The sequence below is a fragment of the Lissotriton vulgaris genome, chromosome 10, assembly GCF_964263255.1.
Source record: "Lissotriton vulgaris chromosome 10, aLisVul1.2, whole genome shotgun sequence".
Classification (NCBI taxonomy): Eukaryota; Metazoa; Chordata; class Amphibia; order Caudata; family Salamandridae; genus Lissotriton; species Lissotriton vulgaris.
The window spans coordinates 1,155,585,077-1,155,611,849 of record NC_141698.1 but is presented as its reverse complement, the minus strand read 5'-3'; the positions used below and the strand labels follow the sequence as shown (position 1 = coordinate 1,155,611,849).

The 26,773-nt window shown below is 50.3% G+C and overlaps 1 protein-coding gene across 4 annotated transcripts in view; it reads left to right on the top strand.

The window, feature by feature from the left end:
- The window catches only part of FAM13B (family with sequence similarity 13 member B), a 476,175-nt gene that overhangs the window by 231,756 nt on the left and 217,646 nt on the right, over positions 1–26,773 (top strand). For all 4 annotated transcript variants that reach the window (XM_086942255.1, XM_086942256.1, XM_086942257.1 and 1 more), the window contains 2 exons: positions 21,445–21,665; positions 22,076–22,159. In XM_086942255.1, coding sequence (XP_086798381.1) covers positions 21,445–21,665; positions 22,076–22,159 — 305 coding nt within the window. The remainder of the gene's footprint in view (positions 1–21,444; positions 21,666–22,075; positions 22,160–26,773) is intronic.

Here is a 26,773-nt window from a genome sequence, read left to right as displayed (position 1 = left end):
ATACCGGCCTGCGCCTGTAAACCCTACGTATATCAGAGGCCAGCTCCCATTGGACTCCTTAGTAGTGGCTAATGCTCGTAAGAGAGCGAACTCTCAAACAAGTGGTGATGCTCCTCCTCCGGACAAAGAATCCAAAATCTTGGAAGTTTCTGGCAAACGAGTAGCGGCTCAAGCGGCAAATATTTGGAGAATCTCAAATACACAGGCCCTATTAGCCAGATATGATAGGGCTCATTACGACACGTTAGAGCAGCTACTACAACACCTGCCTGATGCTTACAAGGAGGGTGCAAAAATGCTAATACAGGAAGGGAAGCTGATTTCAAATGCATCCATTAAATGTGCGCTAGATGCAGCAGACACAGCAGCTAGGGCCATCAATACAAGTGTGATGCTCAGAAGGCATGCCTGGCTCCGCATCTCTGGTTTCAAGCCAGTGATCCAAACAACTTTGCTCAATCAGCCGGTTAACCCTGACTTTCTATTTGGTCCCGATGTAGACACAACCCTAGAAAAAATTAAGAAAGACACTGACCGCCAAATCCATGGGAGCTCTAAAGTCACAACAGTTCAGGGGCGGTTCCTTTCGTCGCTCCGGTAACAGGGGAGCCTCTAGAGGTCAAGCGTCACAGCAAGCCCGATACAACAAAGGAGGCACACAGACCACCTATAACAAGCATAACAGGGGTGGATACCGTGGGAACAGCACCAGAGGAAGAGGAAATAATAATGCCAGAACCTCCGCCACCAATAAACAGTGACGTTTTGTCACTGCCCCCAGACCATATAACACCGGTCGGGGGAAGACTTCAACAGTTCCTGCCAGTCTGGGAAGGCATTACCACAGACAGGTGGGTGAGACAACTTATCCAATACGGCTATTGTCTAGAACTAACCTCCACTCCACCCAACATACCCCCAAGGCACCGTCCTATGTCCGCAGAGCACATGCACTTATTGCAGAAAGAAGTCATCTGCATGCTGCAAAAAGGGGCCATAGAACTGGTGCCTTTAGAACACTCACATATTTCCCCTGACCTAAAATCCTTGAACTGGCTGCCTTTTGAAGCCAGAATACATTTGAAAATTGCCTGCATGACACACAGAGCTCTACACCACAACTCACCCGGCTACCTCACCAGAAGATGACAATATCTGGTGGCTCAAGAACTACTAGAAGTACAAAGAATCTTCTTCTGAAACCTCATAGATTTCGGAAGGAAGAAACATATAAACGCTCCTTTTCAGGAATGGCACCCCGGATCTGGAATTCACTCCCTCCAGAAACCAGACTTATCACCTCCACCACATTCTTTAAGTAAGAAGTGAAAGCTATCCTCATGACTAAATTCACCTGAACTTTTACTTTGGAACTATTTGAGACTCTGCACCTATTTGTACTATTTGTTTTTCTGATTGTCGATTTGTATCATTGGTGTTAGCTGATCGACTATGCTCCCCCATGCACCTACCATATTTTGCTACCCACTTATTACCTACAACTATTCTTTTCTCAAAAGTTAATCACTGTTAATCACTCTCTTGTTTTCTTACCCCCTGTTTTTGTAAAGCGCTCTGATATCTGCAAAGATCTTGTTCGCGCTATCTAAAACTCTCAAAATAAATAAATAAAAATAAACAGGGTACAGGGGTGTACTCACTGTACTTCTTAATCCCAAAGGACGGGTCTCTCAGGCCCATTCTAGACCTCGGACCCCTGAACCAATACATCTTGTCAGAGCATTTTCACATGCTCACTTTGCAGCAAATTCTACCGTTGCTCAGTCAGGGAGATTTCCTAGCAACCCTAGACCTGAAGGACGCATATTTCCACATTCCAATTCACCCAGGACACAGGAAATATCTCGGGTTCACCATAAACAACCAGCATTACCAATTCAAGGTCCTGCCTTTCGGGGTCACTACAGCCCCCAGAGTGTTTACCAAGTGCTTGGCGACAGTAGCTGCGCACCTTCGGAGAAAACAAATCCATGTCTCCCCTTATCTGGACGACTGGCTTGTCCAAGCAAAGTCAGCCTAGCAATGTGCCAGCCACATGTTCTGCACAATTCACCTCCTACACAGTCTAGGATTTTCACTGAATTACCCAAAATCTCATCTACAGCCCGCACATGTACAACAGTACCTAGGAGTGCAAATAGACACTCTGGCAGCAACAGCACAGCCAAACTCAGCAAGAATCAACAGCATGCAATTGCTGATTCAGAAATTCAGACCCCAACACTCACTCCCAGCCCAAGTGTTTATGCAGCTGATAGGCATGAGGGCCTCCTGCATCTTCATAGTCCCTCACGCGAGGCTACACATGCGTCTGCTTCCCGAGTGCTTGGCACAACAGTGGAATCAGGCTCAGGGACATCTAAAAGACCTAGTGTTGGTGACCGGTCGTGCTTACAACTCTCTGCATTGGTGGAACACACAAAACCTTTGCAGGGGACGACCGTTCCAAGAGCCTGGGCCACAGATAGTGCTGACGACGGACGCATCTCTCCAGGGCTGGGGAGCCCATGTCCTCCATTATACAGTGCAGGGACTATGGACGGTGCAGAAGCAAAAGATGCTCCAACGTTGGCGAGGCAAGCATGGTACACCACGTTCCTAGAACTATCCGTGGTGCCTCATCAAAGACTGCGACTCACACCCAGTCTCCTCACGCAGAGCCATGGAGACATTCAGCACCCAGATCCGCAGCAGTTGAGCCTTGCAATATGGCTCCTGAGGTCATAGTTTGGCTACCTGAACCTGCCCCCTGACTGTATGAACGTTATCAGGGAGGCTAGAAGACCTACAACAAGGGTGTGCTATGCGGCCAAATGGAAGCGGTTTGTCATTTATTGTTCCAATAATTACATAAATCTGCTTGATGCGTCAACGCAAAACATTGTTATTTGTTGCATCTACACAGATGCAATCTGGCATATAGTTCCATAAGGATACATTTGGCTGCGATGGCAGCTTATCTTCAAAAGAGACAGCACCTTTCCCTCTTCAGAGTGCCAGCCATTAAAGCTTTTATGGAGGGACTCAAAAGAGTAATTCCTCCCAGGCACCCGCCTTCACCGGTCTGGAATCTAAACATAGTCCTCACCAGACTGATGGGGCCACCTTTTGAATCTCTTCACTCTTGTGAGATACGGTTTCTGACATGGAAGGTGGCCTTTCTAGTGGCGATCACATCGCTAAGACGAGTTAGTGAGATTTAAGCCCTAACTATTTAAGAGCCTTTCATACAGATTCATGCTAATAGGGTAGTGCTACGTGTAGGAAGGTGGATATCGGACTATGGTTACCCCCAACTTTTTGCCTGGTGTTTTGCTTGTTTTTCGACTTAGTTGACCTGGGACCCTGCTATTCAGGGCCCCAGGCCTACTGCTCTCTGTAAAATGGATTCCATGTACCTTAGGTACATATCTAATTGGATACTGAGTCACCTTATCAGTCCCTGTACAGTGTACCTTAGGTACCCAGGGCATAGGTGTACCCAGGGCCTACCAGGGGCTGCAGCATGAATTATGCCACCCCTGGCTGGCCATCCAAATCTGACACAACTGGCTGCACGACAGCTGGGGCAAGGTGGTGTAATCACCCTTTGCTTTAGATATAGTATTCCTATATCTAACCCTAAAACGGACACATATATTCCTATCAGTCACTCCTATGGCAGGCCTTATCAATCCTGAAGGCAGAGTGCTTGGAATTATGTGAGATGGTGCTCTGGCATGAGCTGAGCCCGTTTGCAGCTTGCGGAACCAAGTCCTAATAGCTGTTCCATGATAACACGTACCATATACTCTTAAGTGCCTTATAATCCTCGCGGGTATTTGCCAACTTTGGTATCGCTTTATCAAAACATGTCAAGTAAGGTTTCATACGAATTGGAATACTAACCCCTCGCCAATTCTGGCGACGGGGTTAGCATTCCACCCTTCTAGAGGGACACTACATGTATGTAACTGTGAACCCCGGTTAAAGCTAACTCGAACCTCAGCATCACAAAATGGATGCTGCCACTACAGACACAAGTCTGACCTCCTGCTGCTGGGAGTCCTTCCAGCGAGGAGAGCTTGGACAAAGGGTTTCCTGTCAGGGGCGGTGCTAGCACCTACCCAGATAGGGTTTTGTGTATCCCAGGTAGGCAGGGCTGAGAGGAAGGTGACTGCAAGTGGCACCCCGGTGCTCACTGTGCATATGCCGGCTTAAACCAGTTCCAGGGGCACACCAGCCCCTGCGATGGGGAATGTCCGGACAAGGGAGAGGGGTGTAACCACCCCCCTCCTGGTCCCACCCATGGGCAGGGCCTAGTCGCGTGCCAGCCCCTTTTCTTAGAATAAAGGTAGGAGCGGGCCCCCTTCCCAAATTAGATAATTCTGAATCTTGACTACTTTCCACGAAAGGACTCTTGACTTTTTCTGAAGACTCTCCCTTGTGGCTAAGGAGTAGCCACCCTGCACCAGCGGGCACCATCTAAGCGCTTGCAGTTTGCTGTAAGTCCATCCTCCGGATCAAGACTGCCCAGCTCGACGAGACCCGGATTCCCTGGCATCTTTGACCTCTACCTGCATCATCAGCCCAGCTGAGATTCGTGGGTGTGACGAGACCTGAGGGACCGGCCATCTTCAAAATCAGCACGACACTTATCCAGCACGACCGCCGAGGGATCCCCGAGTGAGTGCTTTGGGGTTTGAGAAGCCCTAACCCTGAGCAGCGCCGGCACCGAAGTCCAGCCCCCCAGCATCCACGAGATCTGCGTGGGGCCCTTCTGCTCTTTGCTGCTCACCGCGTTGTCCGGTCACTTGCCTGCTGGCTAGGGCCCTCCTGACGACGAACCACGACGATTACACCGCTGGTCTGGTTGCTCCAGACTGGCCCTTGCTCCCTTCCAAAAGAGGAGCACCCCGGACCCTCCTGGTCCACTCCAGACGCCATCTTGACTCCACCGCGTGGGCTTGACTTTGCCAAGGTTTGTTGCCCCAATCCTGGGTCTAGCATCGCTGACAGCAGACACCTTCGTGGGGCAGCTCGCACCTCCATCCTGGTCGCCGACAACGCCTCCTGGTCCGAGGGACAGCAGAGTCCAGCGGTGCCCACTCACCTGGTCGAGGTGACTACCATCCGGTGCCATCCTGGTGCCCACCTAATCACTGGCTAGTGATTAAGAACTGAGTCCCCTCTGCTTTCAGGTTGTCTCCATCATCGATCCAGGCTTGGATCCCTCAGAATATCTTCACTGGTCGCCTGCCAGCAACTCCTTCTTTCAGGCTCCATAGACTTCAACGAGGATTCCCGACGTCTTTTGAACCCTATGCAGCCGCAGCCCCTGGGCTAGGTAACCCGAGCATTTCGGTGCTCCAACATAGGTTCACTATCCAAGTGTCCAGATCCTTTGTCGTTTTCAGTCTAGCTAGTCGGATTTGTCCGATAACAGTAACTTTACAAATACTAGCATCCATAGACTTTGTCCCGCATCCCGCGTGAGAGTGCACACTCTGCACCCGATCTCCATAGGACTCCTGCTCCTAACCTTAGAGTTCAGTAGTGTAGTCCTAGCGGTCCTGAAGCCTCTGGACCGTGTACCTCACCTGCTAGTATTTCGCATTCCACTTTTAGAGTATATGGTTTTTCGTGCCCCTCGGGCATTTGTGTAAATTGTGCAACTTAAAGTATTTTCGTAAGAGTTTTGTATTGTGCTTAGCTCCCTGACTCATAAAGAGTTCAGGGTAGACTTGTTATAAATAAATATCCTTTTATTTTCATAACAACTTGTGTGGTGTTCTTTCACTTGGTGTTCAAGGGGTATATGTGATGGTATAACAGCTGGCTTAACACGCCCTCTAGAGTTTAGCCTAAAGACTGCTTTTGTCCACGCTACTAGGATAGCTGGTCTATAAGGTTGACTTACAACCAATCATCAATAAGGGTTGTTTGGAATGATACACAGTGATCACTGGAATAGTGAGAACTATATTTCAGGCCAACTTCTCACACTACGTACCAACCATAAATTTATGCCTAAGGTGGTGTCACAGTTCCACATTAATCAAACCATAGAACTGCCAGTATTCTTCCCAAATCCAGATTCAGTGGCAGACCGAGCACTGCACACACTAGATGTTAAAAGAGCTCTCCTGTATTACATAGACAGGACAAAAGATTTCAGAAAAACTAAGCAACTGTTTGTTGCCTTCTCTCCACAGCACAAAGGCAACCCCATTTCCAAATCTGGTAAAGCAGATGGATTGTTGAGTGCATACAGATCTGTTATCAAAAGGCTAAACGCACGTTAACAGTTCCCCCAAGAGCGCATTCCACACGCAAGTTAGGGGCATCCATGGCTTTCCTAGGTAACATTGCCCTAGAGGATATATGTAGAGCAGCCACATGGACCACCATACATACATTTACAAAACACTACTGCATAGATGTACACTCCAAACAGCAAGCTGCTGTAGGTCAGGCTGTTCTCAGAACTCTTTTTCAGACTGCTGCAGCTGGCACGGGCAACCACTGCTAAGGAGGAAACTGCTATTTATTCTATGCACAGATATGAATTCAGCAGCCCACATGCCTCGAACGGAATATGCTACTTACCAGTATGCATTTGTTCTTTGCATGTAGGGCTGCTGACGTTCATATCGCCCGCCCTCCTCCCGGTGCCTGTAGTGGCTGTAGCACTCAGAATCATTCTCAGGCATGGTCATCACTTACTGTATTACACTCCATCTCTGCCACAATGGTGAAAAACTATCTGAGGATGGAGAGGATGCCCATGCGCACTGTAGTCCAGGGGAGGAGCCACCTATCTCGTGATACTTCGAAGACTCTTCCAGGACAACAATGTGCAATCATCCGGACCCAACACTAGGCGGCGATCTATGCACAGATATGAATGTCAGCAGCTCTACATGCCAAGAACAGATGCATACTGGTAAGTAGCATATTTCTTTAAAGAATTTCTTTAGGGTTTCCAACTCCACACTTCTAAATATCTCATGGAAACAGTCAGTGTTATCCTATGGGAGAAAATAGTGTTATCGGTTTAGAGGTAAATACTTTGTGTGGGAGTTGGTATTCTGGGGTTAGACTCAGCAGTCCCCAGGGTCAGTGATGCACTAGGGCGGTCTGGTGTAGAATGTTGGGGCCCGATATTATCCATTGGGGGATAGGGGGCCTCTGGTTGGTGGCTGATGACGAGCAGGCCACTTGGTTGTGGGAGCTAAGCTCCAGGACTTAAGCTCAGGGCAAATGGAAGTTTAGGCCAGCACAAAAGATCCACCCTCAGCGGCACTTGGGTGGCTGGGTGCAGAGTGCTGTTTTGGCGTCGGAAACCCTGTAGCTTTCAATGGGGAGTCTCCCGTTTGCAACAGCACTGCAGGCTCAGGGACGAAGGTCTTCTGGGTGCGACCACCACTTTGAGAGGCAAGTTGGGATGTTGGGGGTTGGCTAAATACCGTCGGTTGGGCCACCCAAGGCAGTGGGGTGTTGGGTACAGGTGTGCCTTTTAGGGTTAAATCTTCTTACGAGCTCCTGGTCACTGTTCGGGGGATCTTCCAGATTTAGGCTGTAGACTGTGGGTGCAGAGTGGTGCAGATTTGCGGTTTCTGGCAGGGGCCAGAGGTTGTCGTTGAGCAACTCTGGTGTTCACAGGAGACAGTCTTTGTGGTTGAAGGCAAGCAGGTCCTCTGGGGTTTTCGAGGGTGCTGGCTGCAGGACACACCAGGATTTTGCAGGATTGAAGTGGAGACAGGCCGGTAGGACTGGGGCCAAGTCCATGGGAGTCTTCCTCTTAGCTTCGGCACAGTTTTTCGGTCCTTCTTCTTGTAGTCTTAGGAAGCAAGGTTCAGGGGTGCCCCTAATACTAGATGGGTCCTTTCCCTGGGGTGGGTACAACCCCGATTATCCCACCCTCCAGTGGGAGGAGGGAATAAGCATTTTCCTGGTTGGCCGAGTCCCCCCATCTGCAAGGTGGCGGGGACTGGGAGTTGTGCTTCACCTAGTCTCCCCCACCTGAGGGGTGGAGTTTATTTTATTTATTTTATTTTGAAAGTTTTATATAGCGCGGACAAGATCCTTGCAGATATCAGAGCACTTTACAAAGAGAAGTACATGTGGGAGCATGGTTAAAAAGATAAAACAATAGGTCAATAAGTACAAATTGGTGGCAGCTAAGCCCAACATTAGTACAGAGTAATACAAATATGCGGTTACAGAGCCAACCTGTGAGTAATAAACAGTTAATACAAATAAGCAAAAGGGTCAAACATGTAGTATGGATCGGTGCAGAGTACGAACAGTGATCAAGATAGTGGTTCAGGTGTATTTAGCCATGAGGATAGCTTTTACTTCATTTTTAAAGAGTGTGGTGGAAGAGATAAGCCTGGTTTCGGCCGGGAGAGAATTCCAGATCCTAGGCGCCATTCCTGAGAAGGAGCGCTTATGTTTTTTCCTTCCGGAATCTTCGAGGTTTCAGCAGAAGATTGTTTGTGCCTCTGGTGTTTCTAGCTCCTCCCGAGATTGTCAGTTTCTGAGCGAGGTATCCTGGTGAGTTTAGATGTACCGCCTTGTGTGTCATGCAGGCGATTTTCAGCTGTATTCTGGCTTCAAATGGCAGCCAGTTCAGGGCTTTCAAGTCAGGGGTAATATGGGAGTGTTTTTTTGACCCAGTGATGAGTCTCGCTGCAGCGTTTAGCGAAGCTCTTAGGGGTGCGGTTGTAGTTAGGGGGAGTCCGCAGAGGGCGATGCTGCCGTATTCAATTCGAGGGATGACTAGAGCTTGTACTGCGGTTTGGAAGTCTTTGGCTGGGAGGTAAGGTTTAAGTTTCCTCAGAATGTTGATCTGGAAGTTTGCTCCCTTTGTTGCCTTGCTGATATGTTGCTGCATGTTCAGATTGGTGTAGAGTGTTATGCCTAGGGATTTAGCTGAGTCCACAATGGTGGGTTGGACATTGAGTGCAGTTAGGTCTTTAAGCCAAATTTGAGTGGTGGAGACCTTCGCTGGAGGTGAGATCAGAAGGAACTCTGTTTTCAGGGCATTGAGTTTGAGATGATTATCGGCCAGCCAGGATTGGGTGCTTCTGATCGTTGAATTCAGGAGCAAGATGTCCTTGGGGGACTGTAATTTGAGATAAAGTTGGGTGTCATCTGCGTACATGTGGAAGTGTACATTGGATGCTTGTAGCAAGGTAGTGAGCGGTTCCATGACTAGGTTGAACAGGGTTGGGGAAAGAGAGGTTTTGCAGCGTGAATCTTTCTGGATTCACTATGCTGTGCATTATTCCGCGATCTGATGGTTGGGTCCGGATTCGTAGTCTTTTTCTCTTTTTTTGTTGTTGTTTTTTTTGTAGCCCAGGTGGGCGTCGATGTCCCACCATTTGGTGCACTTTCGTGACGTCGGCACGCTTCCTGCGGAAGCTCCCACCCTTGGGCGCCATCTTCAGATTCTTTTTTCCGCCGTTGGGTCTGGATCGTCGCATCAAGCTCCGGAGAAGTTTCAGGAGAAAAGAAGGAAATACACCAAGTTTTTGAGGAAAAAGGACCAAGGGAAGTCGGAGAAGAAGACCTCCTAGAGCCAGGACGAAGGAAGAGGAAAAATCCTCGTGGTACTCGACGGCCAAGGAGAAAGCGCGCGCAGGGGGCCCCCTGAGCGAGCACATGGACAACACCCCATTCAAGTTCTGCCGTAATTGCCACCACAAGTACGCGCAGAAGGACCAGCATCCGGTCTGCAACCTCTGCCTGCCGATCGACCACTCCACCGAGGATTGCAACGCCTGTTCAATCTTCACTCCGAAGACTCTGAGAGTTCGAGAGAGACAGAGGGTGGCCCACCACACAATGCAAGGGAAAGGGACCACGCCAAGCCTCTACCAGCTGGGTGCCTCCTCCGAAGAAGAGGAGAACATCGCCGAGGGACCAGATGACTTCACGGTCGTAGAGACCGATGTGAGACCTTCAAAAAAGGTAGGAGAGTCTACGACCCCGAAAACCCAGACAGGGCCGAAAAAGCCTGAGGGAGAACCCCGAAAAGCAGAGGCTAAGTCCTCGAAAGGAGCGCCGGCGACGAAAGTTTCGACGTCCGAAGCCGCATCCTCCGAAAGGCCCAGCGGATCCTTCGAAAAGGACTCCCAGATGGCAAAGACCAGCGAAAAGCAAAGGTCGTCGAAGCAGGCCCTCGAGAAGGGACCCTCGAGCGAGAAGACGCTCAGAACGGCCTCGACGTCGAAGGTACCGTCGAAGAGACCTGCGAAAAGCTCGACGCCGAGCAAGCGGCTGAGATGGAGAAAAAGAGAAGAAGGCTCGAGGCTGAAATGGAGAGTATGCTCCAGAGGAAGAGAGCCTTCGAGGAAACAATGAAGAACTATACGATTCCCTCGAAGACCTACTCGACTCCCTCGAAGACCGCTGCGATCGCCGAAGAGGTAGAGGTGCAGGAGGACTTCGAAGCCGAGGAGCTGCCGAAAACTCCAAACCCCGCAGATGAGGGAGAAGAGGAGGATTTCTACCGCTCGGAAGGAGATTACCTCCGCGAGAGCTACTACTCAGAATCCTCGGCGTCGCTAGAGGAAGAATGGCAGGATCTCGAGGCCGATAACCCCGAGGAACCTGTGGAGACATACCCTTTGAGGCCTTCGCCGCCAGACGACATCGGGGCTTACTATGAGGTCGTTAAGAAGGCTGCAGCAGTCTACAATGTGAAGTTGGTGGAGGAACAGACAAAAGCTGACTTCCTGCTAGAGACTTTGCTCCCCTCACAGACGAAAAGCAGCTTCCTGCCCATGCTGAAGAGCGTCAAGGCCCAAGGGACTGAAGCCTTCAAGGAACCGACCACATGCAGGTCAGTGACCCCGAGGACGGAGAAGAAATAAAAGTTCTCCGAGGACCCCCCTTATATCCAGGGCACCGTGGCAGCTGACTCCATAATCGCGGCAACGGCCAGAAGAAGGGCCAACGTGCCAACCACATCTGGGCCACCACCTGATAAGGAGAGCAGGAGGATGGACCTCACTGGAAGGAAAATTGAAAGAAATGCCGCTATGCATTGGAGGATGGCAAACTCCAATGCACTCCTGAATAGACACCAATATCTGCACTGGGATGAGATGAGCCAGTTGCTGAAACACATGCCTGAGGAGTACAGGCAGAGGGCAGCCCACCTCGTGGAGGGGGGAAAGGACATAGCAAACGCATGCCTGAAGACAGCCCTAGATGGGGCAGAAACATCTAGCAGGCTGATGGCCATAGGCATCACTGAGAGAAGGCAAGCCTGGCTCAGAATATCAGGCTTCAAGGCAGAAGTGCAAAATAACATCCTGAACACCCCCTTCAACGGGGAGACGTTGTTCGGGGCTTTAGCAGATGACAAACTGGCTCAGCTGAAGGACAATGAGACAGCCAAATCGATGGGAGCCCTACAATTCAGGGGGATGCGGAGAGGCACCCCCACAAGGAGACCAAATTGTAGAGGGGGAAACCAGCAATCACATTCGCAACAGTCGCACCACCATGGTCAACAGAGCTACAACCAATGGCACCAGGGTCAACGGAGGCAGAATTGGAACTCCCAGAATAGGGGCCAGTCCTTTTGAGGGAGAGGAAACGGACGGGGCCAGAGACGGAGAGGTGGTGATCAACCCCCCCAAAAGTGACTCCGTGAAGGAGGCGCTCACCCACCCAAAGCCTCAGGGGGGAGAGCACCAACAGCCAAGGGGAGGCTCACACGGACACGGCTCAAGAGAACACACAACACCAGTAGGGGGAAGGTTGAGATTTTTTCTACACGAATGGAGAAAAATAACCACAGACAAGTGGATACTAAACTTTATACAGCACGGATACTGCATAGAGTTGGAAAAATATCCACCAAGCAGAAAACCAAAGAGAAGGGGTCACAAGGGCAAAGAACTGCAGTTGCTTCTAGAGGAAGCTCAAGAACTGCTCCTCAAAGAGGCCATAGAACAAGTCCCGCACAGAGAACGGAACAAGGGGGTGTACTAAAACTACTTCCTAGTACCAAAGGCGGACGAAAGCCTAAGACCCATCTTGGACCTACGCTTCCTGAACACCTACGTAAAAACTCAAAAGTTCAAGAAGACTTCCCTGCAAGAGGTCATCCCACAAATGAGGCCCGGGGACTACTTATCCACAATAGACCTAAAAGACGCATACCTGCACATCCCCATGAACAGGAAACACAAACACATGTTAAGATTCAAGGTGAACAAAGACCCCTACCAGTTCACAACCCTGGCTTTCGGGCTCAAGTCAGCGCCAAGGGTCTTTACCAAATGCCTTGCGGCGGTGGCCGCACACCTACGAAGGGAGGGTATACACGTGTACCCCTACCTGGACGACTGGCTCGTGAAAGCAAGCTCTTACACGAGATGCAAAGCCCACGCAGAACAGGTCACAAGAACGCTCACGAACCTGGGCTTCTCCATCCACTGGAGGAAGTGCTCCATGGACCCAGAACAAGTGAAAATCTTCCTGGGAGCCCTGATCAACACGGTCGAATGCAAAGTGACACCCAGCGAGAAGAGAACACTCAGCCTGCTGAGGGAGAAACGTCACTACCAGAAGGGGCAAGTTCTGACAGTGAGGACGGTGAGCAAGATGTTGGGGATGATGGCGTCATGCATCCACCTGGTCCCCAATGTTCGGCTAAAGATGAGACCACTACAGGAGTGGCTGCAACAGCAATGGTCACTGTGAGAAGGTGGCCTGATATGCAGTGCTCACTATTCTAGTGAACACTATGTATCAGTCCAGCAACCCTTATTGATGATTGGTTGTAAGTCAACCTTATAGACCAGCTATCCTAGTAGCGTGGATACGAGCAGTCTAAGGCTAAAGACTCGAGAGGGCGTGTTAAGCCAGCTGTTTACCACACATATACCCCTTGAATACCAAGTGAAAGGACACCACACAAGTGTTATGAAAATAAACAGTTATTTATTTAAAGATCACAACAGCCCTGTACTCTTTATGAGGACAGGGTACTTAGCACAAACCAAAACTCTTACAAAAATACTTAAGTTAGCACAGTATATACAAATGCCCGAGGGGCACGGAAAACCATATACTCTGAAAGTGGAATGCGAAATTCCTAGCAGGTAAGTACAGTACTAATAGCTTTTGGAATCGCTAGGACTTGACTAGGGAATCGTCAGATTACTTCTAGGAGGCCTAGGGGACTCGGGTGCAGTGTGTGCACTCTCACGCGAGATGCGGACAAAAGTCTATGGTAGCTAGGAATTAGAAAGTTAGTGTTCTCGGGCGAACCCGACCTGGTAGGGAGAAAACGAAAGTAGATTCTGACCCTTGGATAGTGAGGCTATGCTGGGGCACCGAAATGCCGAAGTTACCTAGCCCAGGGGCTGCAGCTGCATAGGTCTGAAAAGACGTCGGGAATCCTCGTAGACGGACCAGGAGCCGGAAGAAAAGATGCTGGCCGGTGACCAGTGAAGAAAGTTCAGTTGGATCCAAGCCTGGATCTCGAAGATAGATGACACCTGAAAGCAGAGGGGACCAAGTTCGAGACTACTAGCCAGTAGTCAGTGGGCACCAGGAGGCACCGGATGGTAGCCACCTCGACTAGGTGAGTGGGTGACGCTTGACTCGAAGATCTCACGGACCAGGAGGCGTTGTCGGCGCCCAGGATGGAGGATCGAGCTGTCCCACGAAGATGGAAGCTGTCGGCGTCGCTGGACCCAGGATTGGGCAACAAAGCCTTGGCAAATTCAAGCCCACGCGGTGGACCTAAAATGGCGTCTGGAGTGGACCAGGAGGGTCCGGGGTGCCTCTCTTGAACAAGGAAGCAAGGGCCAGCCTGGAGCAACCAGACCAGCAGTCGTGAAGTCGTTGGGCGTCGTTCAGAAGGCCACAAGCCAGCCGGCTAGTAGCCAAACAACGCGGTGCACAGCAAACAGCAGAAGGGCCCCACGCCGATCGTGGAGATGCAGGGGGGCTGATCTTGGGTGCTGGAGCTGCGCAGGGTCGGGGCTTCTCGGACCCCAAAGCACTCACCAGTGGAGGACACGGTGGGCTTGCAGTAAAGATGTCGTGCAGTCTTGGCGATCGTCGGTCCCTTGAGGTCTCGTCGCACTCACGGTTCTCAGCTTGGCTGTAGAGGTGAGTAGAGGTCAGAGGTGCCAGGGAAGCCGGGTCTCGTCGAGCTGGGTCGTCGGATTCGTGATGAAGGACTTGCAGCAGACCGCAGTGTTCTTTAGGATGGTGCCCGCTTGATGCAGGGTGACTACTCCTTAGCCACAAGGGAGAATCTTGAAGAAGAAATCGTGAAGTCCTTTCGAAGAAAGTGGTATCTTGATTCCAAAGATGATCTAATTTTAACAGGGGGCCCGCTCCCATCTTTATACTAAAAAAAGGGGGCTGACCCGGTGACTAGGTCCTGCCTATGGGTGGGACTAGGTGGGGGGTGGTTACACCCCTCAGCCATGCCGGACTTCCCCAGGCCAGGGGCTGGTGTGCCCCTGGAACTGGTTCAGACCGGCCTATGCGTAGTGAGCACCGGGGTGCCACTCAGCAGTCACCTTCCTGTAAAGCCCTGCCTACCCAGGATACACAAAACCATGTCTGGGACGGTGCTAGCACCGCCCCTGACAGGAAACCCTTTGTCCAGGCTCCCCTCACTGGAAGGACTCCCAGCTGCAGGGGGTCAGACTCGTGTCTGTGGTGGCAGCATCCATTTTGTGGAGCTGAGGCTTCAGTTAACTTTAACCGGGGTTCACAGTTACATACATGTCGTGTCCCTCTAGAAGGGTGGAATGCTAACCCCGTCGCCAGAATTGGCGAGGGGTTAGTATTCCAGTTCGTATGACACCTTACTCGACATGTTTTGATAAAGCAATACCAAAGATAGCATTTAACCGCGAGGATTATAATGCACTTAAGAGTATATGGTATGCGATATCATGGAACAGCTATTAGGACTTGATTCCGCAAGCTGCAGACAGGCTCAGCTCATGCCAGAGCACCATCTCACATGATTCCAAGCACTCTGCTTTCAGGATTGTCAAGGCCTGCCATAGGAGTGACTGATAGGAATCTGTGTGTCCATTTTAGGGTTAGGTATAGGTATACTACACCTACAGCAAAGGGTGATTACACGACTTTGCCCCAGCTGTCATGCAGCCAGTTGTGTCAAATTTAGGAGGCCAGCCAGGGGTGGCATAATACATGCTGCAGCCCCTGGCAGCCCTGGGTACACCCATGCCCTGAGTTACAGGGTCTGATAGGGTGGCCCAGTACCAATTGGAAATGCACCTAGGGTACATGGAATCCATTTTAAAGAGAGAGCAGTAGGCCTGGGGTCCTGATTGGCAGGGTCCCAGGTCGACTATGTCCAAAACCAGCTAAAACACAGGGCAAAAAGTTGGGGGCAACCATAGTCAGGATGTACCTTCCTACAGTCACAAGCAGAAGGAAGTTGAGAAGATCTAGTGGTTGTTACGCACAATGTGCAGGAGGAGATGAAATGGTGGACGAAGGAGAATATAACGATGGGGAAGCCTCGAACGCCACCGGACCCAACTGTGACCATCACCACAGATGCATCCCAGAAAGGATGGGGCGCACATATGAACAGGCTCGGAGTGAGGGGTCTGTGGAACCCAGGAGATGCGGTCAAGCACATCAACTACCTGGAACTGAAAACAGTGTTGCTGGCCCTCAAGGCCTTCCAAAAGCACCTTTACAACAAAAGGGTGATGATACAGACAGACAACACCACAACGATGTTTTACATCAACAAGCAAGGGGGGACTCAGTCATTCCCTCTGTCGAGCTTGGCTCAAGAAATATGGAGATGGGCGATCCCACTCAGGATAGACCTGCTTGCCATACACCTGCCAGGGAAGGACAATGTGGAAGCGGATTGGCTCAGCAGGCAAGCATCGGTGTCCCACGAATGGGAACTGAACAACCAAGAAACAGAGAACCTGTTCAGGAGGTGGGGCACACCAACAATAGACCTGTTTGCAACACGCCAGAATGCAAAATGCCAACACTTTGCATTGAGGGAACAGGAACCAATGTCCCATGGGAATGCCCTATGGATAAGCTGGTAAAAGAAATTTGCCTACGCTTTTCCACCGACGCCACTGATCCCCAGAGTCCTGAACAAGTGCAGGTCGAGCAACATGGCTCTCATCCTGGTGGCTCCCCAATGGGCGAGGCAGACGTGGTACTCTCAGATTATGGAGATGTCACAGGGCAGAGCACACAAGTTCCCAAAAAGAAGAGACCTTCTCTCCATGGAAGGGGGACAAGTTCTACACCCAGAACCAGAAAGCCTCTGCCTGTCAGCGTGGCTCCTGAGGACTTAGAGTTCGCACATCTAAAACTACCAGAGAACACACTTCGGGTGCTGAGAGAAGCAAGGAGACCCAGCACGCGGAAGTGCTATGGGGAGAAATGGAAGAGGTTCACGCAGTGGTGCCATAGGAAAAACCTGGAGAGAAAACTGACTAGAGAGTCTACAGTACTCAGATACCTCACGCACCTGATCAAAGCCAAACTAAGTTCGTCCTCGCTGAGGGTTCACCTGGCAGCGATTGTGGCATACACAAGAGGAGAAACAGGGAGAAGTTTCTTCACTTCCAGAGTAGTGAAAATGTTCTTGGAAGGAGCGAAGAGAATAGCGCCACCCAAGAGGATGCCGCCGCCGGCATGGAACTTGAACGTGGTACTGACGGAACTCATGAAGCCACCGTTTGAACCCATCCATAAAGCGTCACTACAAATGCTGACAATGAAGACAGCATTTCTAGTAGCAATAACATCGCTACGCAGAGTGAGCAAGCTACAAGCTATGACGCTGCAAGAACCGTACATACAAATACACAGTGACAGGGTCGTGATGAGGACAGACCCGCATTTCATGCCCAAGGTAGTATCTAAATTCCACATGAACCAAAGTATCCAGATTCCTAGCTTCTTCCAGAAGCCCACATCAAACGCGGAGAGGGCGCTCCACACTCTGGATGCAAGGCGGGCAGTAATGCACTATATAGAAAGGACGAAAGAACACAGGAAGACAAAACAATTCTTTGTGTCCTTCGCAAGGAGTCTCCTGGGTAGACCAGTGACTAAGAACACCATAGCAAGATGGATTGCCAAAACAATACAGCTCTGCCACATGCAAGCTGGTGAAGAGCTCACGGAGGGGCCACGAGCCCACTCAACCAGAAAGAAAGGGGCAACGATCGCCTTCCTGGCAAACACGCCCATCCAAGACATATGCCTGGCGGCAACATGGGCTTCAGTGCACACTTTCACTAAACACTATTGCGTAGATGTGCAGATGAACAAGGAAGCACAAGTGGGCCAAAGAGTGCTTCAACATATCTTGAACAACCAACGCTCATCTTCCACCCAGCCGCCACATGAGTGACAAAACCGCTACGAAATCTATGCACAGCATAGTGAATCCAGAAAGATTCACGCTGCAAAACGAATAGTTTCTTACCTGTCGGTGTAGTTTTGCAGCTTGAAGATCTTTCTGGATTCACTAGCGAACCCCCCCACCTCCGCCAGAAAGATGAGGCTGGAGAAGGTGGAAGGACATGGAGCAAGATAGGAACGTTTAACAAAGACATATATACGTGAAGAAGTTTACGTTGAAGGAAAGTTTAATACACATAGCCATGGATTCACCACAAAGGAGAAAAGAAAAAAGAATCCGAAGATGGCGCCCAAGGGTGGGAGCTTCCGCAGGAAGCGTGCCGACGTCACGAAGGTGCACCAAATGGTGGGACATCGACGCCCACCTGGGCTACAAAAAAAAAAAGAGAAAAAAGACTACGAATCCGGACCCAACCACCAGATCGCGGAATAATGCACAGCATAGTGAATCAAGAAAGATCTTCAAGCTGCAAAACTACACCGACAGGTAAGAAACTATTCGATCCTTGGGGGACACCTAGTGTTACGGGTATTGGCGAGGACATCAGGTTGTTGCTCTTGAATTTCTGCGCCCTGTTGTGAAGAAAGGAGGTGAACCACTTGAGAACAGTTCCAGATAAGCCCATTCTTGTGTTTAGAAGCTCTAGTAGATTCTCATGTTTAACAGTATGAAATGCCGAAGAGAGATCAAGGAAGATGAGGAGGCAGGTGTCATTTTGGTCTAGCATTTGAAGCGTGTCGTCAATTATGTGAGTCATAGCCGTTTCTGTACTGTGCCCTGCTCGGAAGCCTGACTGGTGCGGGTTGAGGAGCTCGAATTGTTCAATGTGTTTAGTCATTTGTAGTTTTGCGCATTTTTCCAGCAGTTTGGCGAGAGTGGGAATATTGGTAATGGGACGGTAATTGTTGAGATCAGAAGGGTCGGCTGTAGGTTTCTTTAGGAGAGGTGTGACCTGACCAACTTTTAGTGAGTCAGGTATGCTTCCTTGTTGGAGAGAGCTGTTGATAATTTTAGTCCAGAGAGGGATAAGCACGGGGGTGAAGTCTTTTACTGCTGCAGCAGGGAGGGGGTCCGTGAGGTGATTGGATGGTTTCAGGGTGCTGAGCAGTTTGCCAATTTCTTCTTCTGAGTATGTGCCAAAGGTTGACCATGTGGCATTGTTTTTAGGTTCAGTGGCTGCTAGGCACTGTGGTTTGGAGTAGAGGCTTGCGTCAATGAGGAGATCGCTCTTTATGTTGTCGGTTTTTTGAGAAAAGAAAGCAGCGAAGTCTTCACAGGTTGGTGCCTCACGCGCAGTGATGAGTGGTTGGGGTTGATCCTTGGATTGTGATCTGATTAGCTCAAACAGTTTTCTCGGACGGTTTTTTGCTTGGTCGAGCTGGAGGCTGAAGAAGCATGCTTTTGAGCGTTTTATTTTCCTGAAGTAGTCGTTTCTCTTTCTCTTCAGATCTTTTAGGTGCATTGCCGAGGGATTTGATCTCCAGGTACGCTCTGCCATTCGCATGTCTCGTCTATCTTCATTGAGTCTCCCGTCGTACCATGGATTGGAAATTTTAGTAGAGGCTCTTTTTAGCTGCAAAGGTGCAGCCTCATTAATTATAGAGGTCATAGCGTTGAGATAATGATCAGTCAGTGTTTGAACATCCGTATCGCCTGTCGGTGGCAGTAAGACATTGCACCTGTTAGGGGACAGAGAGACTTTAGGCTTGGATACTTGAGCCGGGTTAGGGGGCAGAGAGCTTGGGTTGAGTTTTTTCAAGTCTCTTTTCCAGACTTTAGGCTTGGATACTTGAGCCGGGTTAACTTGAACTTTTTCATTGATAAAGAATGTGACAGTATGATGATCTGACCAGTCACAGGGTTGGATGGAGTCGAGTTGGATAGATTCCTCTTTGGAGATGACCAGGTCGAGGATAGATCCTTTCTCGTGGGTCGGGCTGTTGCATATTTGGGTGAGGTTGAGGGCATCGAGGAAGTTTTTAAGACTATTTACCACCGCGTCCTTGCCATCGTTCCAGTGGAGGTTGAAGTCACCAAGGTATATTTGGGTGAGCTGCCGTCCGGAGTTGGTTGAGATCAAATCCATGATTTGTTGGGAAAAGTTGGAGTTGTCCCTGGGTGGGTGGTAGATGCTGTGAAGAGAACATATCGGTTTGCCCTCACTGATAATGTCAAGGCAGATGTATTCCCAGGTTGTTGGGGATGGTATGGAGGTAGAATTGACTTTCTGAACAGAGAGGTTGTTCCTGTAGATGTATGCGATTCCACCACCTAGTTTGCCTGCTCTGTCAAGCCTGATAATGTGGTAATTGGGAGGAACCAGAATGTCCATTATAGGTGTCGAGGATTCAGTTAGCCATGTTTCGGTCAGGATGATTAGGTCAAGGTCCGTTGATAAGAGGAGATCAGCAATAGCGGCAGAGTGTTTCGAGGCCGATCTACAGTTGAGGAGAGTGCATTTGAGATGAGGTGTGTTGAGGGTGGTGGATGGTTCTACAGAAAGAGGGACTTTTCTAAGGTTATTGGGGATGGAGAGTCTGCTGTTTAGTGTGGGGGGTCTAAGGGGATTTGAGTGTATCGTGACAGATGTGGGCACACCTCTCTTTCTCACTTGTTTTTCCTGCTGGTTCTCCTGCCCAAAGTGGGGGTCAGTTGCTGAAAGCAGCAAGTGGTCTGGAGAGGCTCACAAATGCGGTATTCCTTTGAAGTGTTCTCTTCATGGACCCTGCCCATCCTGGGGAGGAGGCTTGGCACCTCATCCCAGGATGTGCATTGTTTCAGGCCCCCAAGAGCAGCAGGCTCTCGACCCAGGGGGTCCAGAAACATGTCTGGTGGTGGCAGCTGAAAGCAACCACTCAGCCTGGACACTAGTGTTAGGTTAGTTTTAAGGGGGCATCCCTAAGGTGCCCTCTGTGTTCATTTTTCATTACATCCCACACTGGCATCAATGTGGGTTTAATGTGCTGACAAGTTTGATTCCAAAGTTCCCAGTAAAGCCATTATGCTGTTGTGGAGTTTTTAATGACAACCTCCCAGCACCATATTCTCTTAATGGCATCACTGCACTTACGGGGCCCAGGAATGGACTTGGGCACTGTAGGGGTAGATTGCACATGCACCTGTGCCCTCACCACTGGCATAGGGCACCCAGCTGGAGGGGTGACTGATCTATTCCAGGGCAGTGGGTTGTAGGCATGGCACACAGGAATGTGTGCCATGTCGACTCTTCACTTTGTTCTGCACCAAGACACACAGCCTGCAAAGGCAGTGTGTGAGTGTTAGGGTACAGGGCCTCTAAGGGTGGCACAATAAGTGCTGCAGACCTTAGAGGCCTTCTCTGGTCACAGTGCCCTGGGCACCTAGGGTACAATTTACCAGGGGCTGACATGTGCCAGAGTTGCCAATTGGGTTTAGGCTTCAATGCAGTTTTAGGGAAGGACCACATGCCCTGGGTACCTGATTTGCAGGAGCCCAGGGCACACTCGGTCAAAGAACATCAGCAATTTAGCAAAAAGTGGGGGCATACCATGCAAGAAGGAGGGCACTTTCTCAACATGCACCAAACATGTGCAGTGCACAACACTACATCTACTTCTAGTGAGGTAAAGCTCCATGTTCTGTTGAGCAGTGTGGATCTTGGATTGGGCAGACTGGCTGTTCCCTCCTTTATTAGGAATCCTGCTGACTATTGTTCAGCTGTTGCCAGTTGCACCCCTCCCGCCTCGTATGTGACGTGTGCAGCTGAAGACACAGTTTGTATTTTATCAGCTCACCGATAAATCAATAATAAAAAAATGTGAGGGTGTCATCGAAAATAAGCAGTACAACAGGAAACCTATCCATTTTCTAGTGGTCGAGAATCCAAAGGTCACTGACAATTAGTGTCTTTTTTTTCTGAAGTATTTGTATTTTTGGCTGTTAGTAGTTCTCGGTATTTGCTTCAGGCAGCTGACATGTTGTCCGAAGCGTGGTGAACTAATGCACTTTTCTTGTTTTCTGAAATCAAGATGCAAAGCATAAAAGCCCAGAAAGCGATTTGGACCCTCAGACTCGCCCTCGAAGTAATACGCTTCCCAAAAGCTTTGGTTCATCTTTGGATCACGAAGATGATGACAATGCGGAGGAAGCACTAGTTGAAAAGAAACCAACCTGTGAAGACACCCTGGAGCTCATTTTGAAAAAACTGAAGGAAAAGCGGGCAGAGCAAGGCCTTCCGGAAGAGATGAAGGTTTGTAGCAGAGGGTTGCATTTGCCACACTTTTCCCGCATGGACCTCTCCATTGTTTCTCATATTCCTTGCACCGTCTAACTCTGCTCCAGGAAGAACCCTGCTGTGCGTCGAACCAGTGTATACTTTCATTAGTTCTGAGGCAGTTGCAATCTTGGTTTTGCCATACATTTACTTGTGAATATTACTGTACCCCATCTAGATGTTTATAACGTTCCAAAAATTGTCACAGATTTCGGCATTACTCTTTTTTAAGGATCATTGTTTCCTGTTAACCCTGCATAGGTTTGATAATGTCAAACACTTAAGATTTTATTTCATAACCTGCTAGTTTATTAAAGGTACAGTAAAAAAAAGTGTCTTCTATTTGCAGACTTGGTAACATAGGTCTTGGTTTGTGCTCTTTATAGATCATGACTAAAGACAATTTGGCTGAAGAGAAAACGTCCCTGCAGAAGAGTCTACTTTACTATGAAAGCCTACACGGCCGGCCGGTGAGGTTTCATTTCTGTTTCTTTGCCATGGACTTCTATAACAGCATAAATGTACACAGCTCTGATATGGGTGGTCAGTTTCGATGTTTTCTATTGTGTAGATTAAGCATGGGCGAATTTTGCGAATCTGGCGTTCGCGAATTTGAGTATTTGCGAATTCGCAATACGCAAAATCCGCGAACTCTCGCGAATTTGCGGTTTTTGGGGTTTTTTTGTGTTCGCAAGGGTTTCTGCCAGTTCGCGAGGGTTTTGTACCAGTTCGCAATTGCGAACTTACTTGTCGGCTCGCAACGGTCGCAACTTTGTTGTTTCTACGTCTGGTTCTAAGTCACAGGTTCACAGCACCCTCTGTTACATCACTGCAACCCTCTGATTCATCACTGTAGATTATGGGGAGAAAAAGCAAGCACACCTGCCCTGCTTCAACTGACATGAATTAATGTTCGAGGCATGTGGGCTGCTGAATTCATATCTGTGCATAGATCGCCGCCTAGTGTTGGGTCCGGATGATTGCACATTGTTGTCCTGGAAGAGTCTTCGAAGTATCACGAGATAGGTGGCTCCTCCCCTGGACTACAGTGCGCATGGGCATCCTCTCCATCCTCAGATTGTTTTTTTCCGCCATTGGGTTCGGATGTCTTTGAATTCCCTCTTGTCGGAATCAATAGAAAACTTTCCTGAGACCAAAAGGTCTTTAGTCTAATACGTCGGTATAGTCTTGCGTTCGGTCTTAGTTCTTTCAGCTCTGTTCCGAGCCGGATTCTCTAAACCCGCGTTCTATCGGCGCGGAAGGCCCAGTCGACGCTTCAGAAATATCGACCGTCCATCATGGACCGAAGTCCATTCAAGAGATGTCTCGTCTGCAACTCGAAGTATCCCCACATCGACGTCTACCCGGTGTGCAACAAGTGTCTGTCGCCAGACCACGATGAAGCCAAGTGTATGGCTTGTTCACGCTTCAGGTCCAAGGAGACGCTTAAGCTTCGACGAGCTGCGTGCCAGGAGGCCCAGCATGCTGCACCGGCGCCTGTGGACATCTTCGATGCAGGGGATGTCGAGGACGAATCTATCCAGGACATTACTGAGTCAAACCCTGCGTCGGACGTAGACTACGACTACGACGCGGATGCAGAGATGTTCGAGGCCGAAGAAGTCGTTGACGAGGTAGGAGACGACGACGGGGCCCTCGGGGCCATGGAGGATAGCTCGGACGAGGAGCTTCCTCAAACTGACTCTGGGGCCGTGCCAATTCATAAGGCTCAGGTCGAGGGATCGCCTTCGGGCCTTACCCGAGGTCTTATTATGGGTTCTACGGCCCGCCTTCGGGCTCGGCCACGGACATTGCTGTTGAGCCACACCCTGGCAAAACGAAACCAAAAGTGAAACCTACGGTCTTGACTCCAGACACTGCGCAGGTGCCGTCCTCGAAACCGAAAGTGCGCATCTCTTTGGTCGGCTCCAAGGCCTCGGAGCCCTCGGCGCCGAAGAAACTGAAGGTTGCTGTCGAGCCGAAGGCTCAAGTCAAGGGCGTCGAGACGAAGTCTGCCGCGCCAAAGACTAAAGTGAAGGTGGTCGAGCCGAGCGCTTCAGTGCCGAAGACGGTCGACGCCGACAAAGGCCTCAGCGACCCAAAGAAGGCGATCGGCGACCCGAAGAAAGCTCTCGGTGACCCGAAGAAACGACTGGATGACCCAAATGTTCTTGCGACTCCGCGTCAGCAGGACAAGGCCAAGGGCACCGCACCCCGACAGTCAACTTCAGGTGAGGCCTCGAGGGATTCCATTGAACCGGCGCGCCCATCCGCCGCGTTCACCAAGAAGGTGACGGACTCCCTGCAGCGCATCAGGGACGGGACCGCGTCGGTCGGTCCGAAGGATCCTCCGCCTACAAAGCCGGTGGAGAAACCACTTAAGGTGTCCACGCCCATCCATTTCACGTTGCCGCCAAAGACGGCGCCGAAGGCTTTCGCTCCTAAGGCGGTCACCAGCGTGCCCGAGAAGGTCTCCTCGGCGCCGAAGTTGTCAGCGGTGGTCCCCGGCCCACAACCTCGACGACCTTCAGTGGACGAGCATCAGGATCACTTCATCGATGCCGAAACGGGCAGGCTTTCCCTCCACAAGCGGAAAATCGCTCCAGAATGCCCAATGGAGTCCCACAAGATGCTTCTCAAGAAAATGAAGGACTCTGCTTTCACTCCCGTCTTGGTGGAACCACTTTCCCCACATACTCGTAATGTTTCGCCCACTTACTCTGATGTGGACGCTGGAGAGGGGGATGATGAGGATGAGTACAGTTATCCTGTCTATACAGACCCTGAGGATACCAACGAACCCTGGGCCGCTGGTGGTGACCCTGGTGATCCTCAATCAGGACAAGACCCTCAACTATTTTCTGCAAAAACGTCCCCTACAGAAGACTCTGCAGCTTTCAATGCCCTCATTGAGCGGGCAGCTAACAATCACAACGTACAGCTCCATGCTGACCCTGTGGATGTCGACTTCCTTTTGATACCTTCTCTGTATCAGAAAAAACTGTTAAGACTCTGCCTATGCTGAAATGTGTTTTAAAACATGCTGCCGAGATCTTTAAAGAACCTACCAGGGCGAGGGTGATAAACCCGAGGATTGAGAAAAAATACAAGTCAGCTCCTACTGATCCTACCTACATCAAAGGACAGTTGCCTCTGGACTCCCTTGTCGTCTCGAATGCCCGGAAGAGGGCTAATTCTCAGACTACGGGTGATGCTCCTCCCCCAGACAAAGAATCCAAGGTCTTTGAGGCATTGGGGAAGAGGGTAGCAGCACAGGCAGCCAACATCTGGCGCATTTCTAACACACAAGCGCTTCTGGCGAGGTATGACGGGGCACAATACGACTCACTGGAGACCCTGTTGCAGCACCTGCCTGATGAATAAAAGGAGGCGGCAGAGATTCTGATTCAGGAAGGGAAGTTGATCTCGAACGCTTCGATTAAGTGCGCTCTGGACGCGGCTGATACCGCTGCCAGGGCTATAAACACTAGTGTTATGCTACGGCGACATGCCTGGCTGAGAATCTCTGGATTTAAGCCAGAAATCCAAACCACCATCCTTAACCAAACAGTCAACCCAGATCACCTGTTTGGCCCGGAGGTTGACACCACCCTAGAAAAAATTAAAAAGGACACGGAGACTGCGAAATCCATGGGTGCCTTACAGTCCCAGCAGTTTCGGGGTGGGTCTTTTCGTCGCTCAAGCACTAGAGGCGTTTCCAGAGGCCAGCTCTCCCAGTCCACGCAGTACTACAAGGGCAACACTCAGTCCACATACACCAACAAGACTCGAGGTGGATATTGTGGTAACAGCGCCAAGGGCAGGGGTCGTGGAAACAACAGCTCCAGATCCTCTGCCACCAGCAAACTGTGACGTCTTGTCACTGCCCCCCGACCACACAACACCGGTCGGGGGGGGACTCCAGCAGTTCCTGCCGGTCTGGAAGTCCATCACCACAGACAGGTGGGTCAGGAAACTTGTCCAATATGGTTATTGTCTGGAGTTAACGTCCACTCCACCCAACATGCCCCCAAGAAACCGTCCTATGTCGGCCGAGCATTTGTACTTATTGCAGCAGGAAGTCACCGTTATGCTGCAAAAAGGAGCAATAGAGCTCGTGCCTGTGCGAGAAAGAGGCACAGGGGTCTACTCCCTGTACTTCTTGATACCAAAAAAGGACGGGTCCCTCAGGCCCATCCTGGACCTCAGGCCACTCAACCATTACATCCTGTCGGAGCACTTCCATATGCTGACCCTGCAGCAAGTGCTCCCGTTGCTCAGTCAGGGGGATTTTCTTTCAACTTTAGACCTAAAGGATGTGTACTTTCACATTCCACTGCACCCTTCACACAGGAAGTACCTCCGGTTCACCATACAAAACCAGCACTACCAGTTCAAGGTTTTGCCTTTCGATGTCACCACGGCACCCAGGGTGTTCACAAAGTGCCTGGCGACAGTGGCGGCGCACCTCAGGAGACGGAACATCCACGTCTACCCTTATCTGGACGACTGGCTCATCCAGGCAAAGTCAGCCCAACAGTGTGCCGCCCACATGTCCCACACCATTCACCTCCTGCACGATCTGGGATTCTCACTGAATTACCCAAAATCCCACCTCCAGCCCGCCCACATACGGCAGTATATGGGTGCGACTATAAGCACTCTGGCGGCCACAGCACAGCCGAATTCAGTGAGAGTCAGCAGCATTCAATCGCTGATACAGAAATTCAGACCTCAACACTCGCTTCCAGCAAGAGTGTTCATGCAGTTGATAGGCATGATGGCCTCCTGCATCTCCATAGTCCCGCACGCGAGACTACATATGCGCCCGCTTCTGGAGTGCTTAGCACGTCAGTGGACTCAGGCTCACGGGCAGTTGAAAGACCTAGTGTTGGTGAGCGGTCGGGCATTCAACTCTGCATTGGTGGAATCCACAAAACCTTTGCAAGGGCCGACCGTTCCAAGAGCCTGTGCCACAGATCATCCTGACAACGGACACCTCTCTCCAGGGATGGGGAGCTCATGTACTCCATTACACAGTCCAGGGACTATGGACGCAACAGCAACGGAAGATGCACATCAAT